Source organism: Orycteropus afer, unplaced genomic scaffold (assembly GCF_000298275.1).
Source record: "Orycteropus afer afer isolate SDZICR_OR568_19922 unplaced genomic scaffold, OryAfe1.0 scaffold00615, whole genome shotgun sequence".
NCBI classification, from domain to species: domain Eukaryota; kingdom Metazoa; phylum Chordata; class Mammalia; order Tubulidentata; family Orycteropodidae; genus Orycteropus; species Orycteropus afer.
Genome location: NW_006922202.1, coordinates 1,181,816 through 1,187,870, shown reverse-complemented (window position 1 = coordinate 1,187,870; position 6,055 = coordinate 1,181,816). Strand labels below are relative to the sequence as shown.

At 38.6% G+C, this 6,055-nt stretch overlaps 1 protein-coding gene across 1 annotated transcript in view; it reads right to left on the bottom strand.

The window, feature by feature from the left end:
- The window catches only part of LOC103210485 (protein eyes shut homolog), an 837,058-nt gene that overhangs the window by 75,774 nt on the left and 755,229 nt on the right, over window positions 1–6,055 (bottom strand). The window contains 1 exon segment of the mRNA XM_007956404.2: window positions 5,821–5,995. Within this exon segment, the coding sequence (XP_007954595.2) occupies window positions 5,821–5,995 (175 nt within the window).

The window sequence follows — 6,055 nt, the reverse complement described above, 5'->3', positions numbered from 1 at the left end:
CAGCACTATTTACAATAGCCAAAAGATGGAAACAACCTAAGTGTCCATCAACTGAGGAATGGATAACCAAACTATGGTATTTACACACAATGGAATACTATGCAACGCTAAAGAATAACGTAGAATTTGCAAAATACCGCATAATGTGGATGAACCTGGAGGATATTATGCTGAGTGAAATAAGTCAATCACAAAAGAACAAATATTGTATTAGTCTGTTATTGTAAAAGTCAAGGAAAGGTTTCTATATGGAAGGAAATTTTCTTTGTTGATTACCAGGGATGGGAGGGTAGGGTAGGCAACACTGTTAAGTAGATAGATATAAGTATTGATTTGGGTGAGGAGAAGGGCAATGTACCAAATGTGAGTGATCAATATGGTGGCATTGAGGAAGAGAAAGACATAGAGCGATACATGTGACATACAGACAACAAAGATGAATCCTTTTGCACATACAGTACTGAGTCATCTGTGAAGGTAAACATGGGTATATGGGTAGACAGATGGGTGGACAGGCTGAACTATTACGTATGTCTATGAAGTGGGGAGTGTATCCAAGAACATGTATAGGGCTGGCAGACAATGGTCCTGTAAGTTTATGTGAATGATCAGAATCCCCAGGTGTATAGTAGAGCTGCTAAGGGGCTAGGTTGTAGTCACTCATTGGTCACAGCCAGCTACCCAGAGGGACCGAGTAGTGGAACTTCTGGGCTTGGGACCATAATTGCAGGGGACATCAAGCTCAATTGGCATAACATACTATATAAAACATTGTTCCACCTTCTGCTTTGGTGAGAAGCGACTGGGATCTTGAAAGCTAGTAAGCTGCCATTTAGATGCAACAATGGGTCTCTCCTTGTCCAGAGCAAAGAAGAATGAAGAAAACCAAAAATTCTTGGAAACAATTAGTCCTAGTGACTGGTACACCATCCGATCTGCAGCCTATATGACTATGAGACCAGAAGAACTAGATGGTGCCCGGCTACCACTGTCATCCACTTAGAAGGGGATCTATGTAGGAGATCATTGGTAGAGAGGGAGAACAGTATGGAACAAAACTCAAAATAATTTGTAGGAAAAAAAAAAAAAAGGAGGGGGACCAGGTTTGCTGGTCCGACAGAGCCTGGTGGAACCACTGAGACTATGGCCCTTAGATGCCCTTCAGGTCTGGAATTGAACCCACACTTGTGCTTCCAGCCAAACAAAAGACAAGCATATGAGTTGAACATTTACCTAAGGTAGATACACTCCTTAGAGAGAACAACCATGGGAGAAAGAAGGGCTGTTTATGCACAGGGAGACAGCTCAGGGTGTAGGAGTGCATGGATAGTGGACACAGGGAAGAGGTAACTATCGGGAGGAAGTGGGAGGGAAGCTGTTGCATTGTGGTAAATTGTGGTCAATATCATGAGACAAAGTGTATGTGAACTGCTGTATGGAAAGTGAATTTGCTCTTTAAATTTTCACCCAAATCACAATTAAAAAAAAAAAAATAGTGTCAAAGCCTAAAAAAAAGTTGGTACTCAAAAATATGTTGCTCCTACTACCCCATTACCATCCCCTCATTTTTTACACTCTGTTCCCATACTGCCTGTATGTAACTAATCTTTTCAGTTTCTGATTTAATGTTTGTTATATCTTCTATATCCTCTCTTATTATTTTTATACTTGAAAATGATGTTTTAAAAGCTATTATTAGTGTGCTGTGATACTTGGTGTATAGATATTTATGTGTTTATTTTTGTTATGAATTGTAGCTTTTTATCATTAAAACATACCTTTCATTGCCAAATTTAATGCTTTTTGACTTGAGTCCTATTTTGTCTGGAATCAGGATTGGTGCCTCTACTCTTTCTGTAGCAACAGAACTAACCTATTTTATCTGCTTCAATATCACTGCATATGAATTTCAATTCTTTATAAGGCCAAATATATTCTTTCTAATTAATTTGTTTCAGATTTCAATTAACTCTAAACCTTGTGCTATGAAATAAAATGAAATAAGAATATTAAAAAAACCATCCTCTAGAAGCCCAATTTTAAACTTTTTTTCCTTAACTTTTCTAACACAGGAGGTTTGGATTAATTTAGACTTGACTTCCTTCTTACCATCCAACCACAGTCTCTTATTCAGTAAGTCCCAACATGCCGTAGATGTTTTTCTGCAATAGTTTTTAAATTAATTATTTTCTTTTCTACAGCCATTTCTTAAGTTCAGGCCCTTTATAAAGGATCTACATTTCCAAAACAGTTTCCTAGTCGCTGTCTCCACCCCAATACTGGCACTGTAAAGGAATGGCTTTCAAACAGCTGTTATGAGTCAGGATCAACTCGAAGACAATGAGTTTGGTATGGGTTTTTGGTCTTTATCATGGCTCTTTCCTCTCAAGATTGTTCATGTCTTGTTCTTGGGATAAATCAAATTAGTTATCTACTATGTAAGCCCTCACTCAACCTTCCATACTTTCCCTGTCACATTTCTCATAACTAATCAACAAAATATTCTCATATCTAATTTCTCATAATTAATCAACAAAATAATTTGGCTTCATTATCATGACCTTATACACTTTGCTTGTCTTTGCATTTGTTCTTTTGCTCAGAATCTTTATTATGAAGTTTCCTTTCACTTTTCATTGAATAGTCATTCATTTGTTCTTTTAACAAATGTTTCCTGAAAGCCTTTTGTGTACTAGGCACTATTCTAGGCACAGGGAACATAATGGTAGCATGAGAAATCAGATCTACTTTTGGGGAAAAATAGCAACTAATATATGCACAAAACAAAATTGAAGAGTGATATATTATGGAGAAAATAAAACATGATTATGTGATAAAGAATGACTAAAGAAAGGGATAGTTTTGGGAGGGTTAAAAAGGCCTTTCTGAAGAGGTTATAGTTGAGCCAATGACAACAAGGAGGCAGCCAAATAGAGAGTGATGACAAAGGCCCCAAAATACATGTAAATCCTAAGCAGTATAGCTGTGGAGAGGAGCACTGGTGGCAAAATGGTTAAACATTCAGCTGCTAACCATAAGGTTGGTGGTTCAAACCCATCCATGGGCTCTGCAGGAGAAAAGACTTGTTGATCTGCACCCATAAAGATTATAGCCTAGGAAACCCTATGGGATAGTTCTACTCTGTCAAAGGGGTTGCTATGAATCAATGTCAACTGATAGCACATAACAACATCCCTGTGCATGTAATCCCATCTGTTGTTGTTGTTGTTATGTACCATGGAGTTGGACCCGACTCATAGTGACCCCTCCTAGGGTTTCTGAGGCCGTATCCCTACAGAAGTAGATTGCCCAACCTTCCTTCTGAGGAGTGGCTGGTGGGTTTGAACTGCCAGCCTTATTTTCTTTTTTATATTAGTGAGGAGATATTAGTATAGGGTGTATCTTAAGCCAATGACTTTTGAGATATAAAAGAGTGGGTTGAGTATAGAAAAAAGCAAGCACAAATAGTGAAAGATTGATGCCTTGTAGAGATCACCAAAGAAAACAGGAAAAGAAGACAAAAGAGTTTTTTTTTTTTTTTTTTTGTTCCCCGGAGTAGACAAAGAGAGTGTTGGCCCAGAGGAAAAAAAAAACAACAAACAAACTCCTTACTGCTATTGAATTGATTCTGACTCATAGCAACCCCCTTATAGGTTTTCAAGGTGGTAAATCTTTATAGATGTAGATTGCCCAGTCTTTCTTCTGTGGAGTGGCTAGTGGGTTTGAACTGCCAACCTTCTGGTTAGCAGTCAAATGCCTTAGGCATTATGCCACCAGAGCTCATTTGGCCTAGAGCAGGCACCCTGAATTCAGACTTCTGGCCTCCTGAAATGTGGGAAAATAAATTTCAGTTTGTTAATGCCATTCACTTATGGTATTTCTGTTGTAGCAGTACTAAGAAACTAAGACAAGCACTCTAGAAGAGGCAGTGCACACATCTGAAGCAGAAATGAGCTTGGTAGGTTCAAGGAAAAGAAGTAGGCTCATTGGGCTTGAATAGTAAGCAAGGGTTAAGAGAGGTGGTTCAAGGGATTTCAGGGGCTAGATCATGTAAAGCCTTGTAGACTGTGGTGAAGGGTTCAGATATCACTCTGTGTGCTCTGATAAAACACTGGAGGGTTTTTGGTAGGATATGGCAAGATCGAACGACCATCTTAATTTTCCTGTTGCCCCCTCCCCAGAAGGCTTCTGTTACCACTCCCAAGTGCTGTGATTACCAGTTGTTTGACTCTTGCTACTGACCACTTTCTAGAGAGAAGATGGAGGGGAAGCAAAGAGATTCACTTGGGGCTTTCAAAACCACACTTCCTTCTGATCCTTTCTTTCACAGGAGATTCTCATACTCCCCCTCCCCAGTTGCTTTGCAGTGAGCTGGTGTCAGTGGAGGAAGTTCCTTCTGATGTCTCCTGTGGGAAACAATTTGACAAATCACTTTCCTAGCTGTCTCATAAATGTTTGAGACCTAAGAGATTCATGAATAGCTGGAGTGCAAGAAATTGAAGGACAGAGTGCTAACTTCCTGTCTCAGTTCTCCAGTGCTGCTGTAACAGAAACCACAAGTGGATGGCTTTAACAAACAGGAATTTATTCTCTTACAGTTTAGGAGGCTAGGAGTCCAAATTCAGATGCCAGCTCCAGGGGCCAGGTGAAGGCCCCTTGACCTTAGGCTACAGCTCTGCCTCTTATTCCAGGCTCACGAGCTGGAGGCTTCTTGTAACTCATGCAACTTCTTGTAACTCATGCAACTTCTGGTAACAGAAGCCTTCTGGGGAGGGAGCAACAGGAAAATTGCCAATGAACCCAAGTTTGACATGGCACAATCCCAAGATCAACAAAGAACATGGCAGGCCACTGGTTCAAGTCCAGGAACAGTTTCAAGATCGGCACGCAACAGAGTAGGTTACTGGATGAAGACGTGGCCAAATGCAGGATCCAAATACACCGAACAGTTTGAGACTTTGCTCAAAGCTTCTCCTTATATACCAGAAGCAGGCCACACCCTGAAAGCTGCTTGCAGCAGATTCCACCATGGAGGTGATTACAGTCTCATCATAGGGAATAACTACATCCAGTTGCCCAGCCACCTAAAACTACAGACCAGCCAAGTTGACACACAACATTAACTATCACACTTCCTCTTTCTTTGGAATATTCCCTGAGCCCTTTGTATACTACTTATATATAAAACAGATGCTCAATAAAATTTACTTAAAAATTATTTATAATAATTAAATATATGTAGAAAATATATCTATATTATAATATACTATAAAATATAATACATTACAATATAGAACATATTCTAATTGTATTTATGAATATATATTAAATAAATATAAAAATATAAAATATAATTTAAAAGTTATTTATTTGTTATTTTCCACCCACTCAGCAGGGCCACATTTTCTTTAAAATAAAGTAGTTCAGAAGTTAAATCATGCAACTGCACTAGTACCACCTCAAGAGGACCCTTTCTAAAGGAGCTCAAACCTAAATATGAAAACAAATCCCAATCTATAAATGTTTGTGTGGTTGATGTCTCTGGAGACTGTCTCAATATTTCGAGTTTTAAGATATCTTTTCCATGGTGTCTGGAATGAGATTGGTAACTCATTTTTATTTTTTAACGGATTTGACAAATGATAACAATTTTATGCTGACCTTATTTCTAGTTGTCTTTATCTGTCCTGTCATTCAGCAAGTCAACATGGAAACACAGTAAATGTGAATGTAGGTTTGTGTTCCCTGTTTGTACCAGTGATGTTACCAGTTAGAATGCAAATAATTTGCCACTTACTTTCCTAATAATATTATACTCACTAAACAGTAGATCCACTCTCTGTGCATGTTCCACCATTGCCACATTTCATTAAACTGCAAGGAGAAGTATCACATTGACCAACACTGCGCCCAGAATTTGGGGAGGTCTCAGGATCTCCTAGGTCTCTGAAATGGCTGTTCTTCACAGTGCGCACTTGAAGATTAAAAATACAACCTTGAAGAAAGACAAAAAATACTTCACATTAAAAAAAAAAAAATAGAATAAATAAAATGA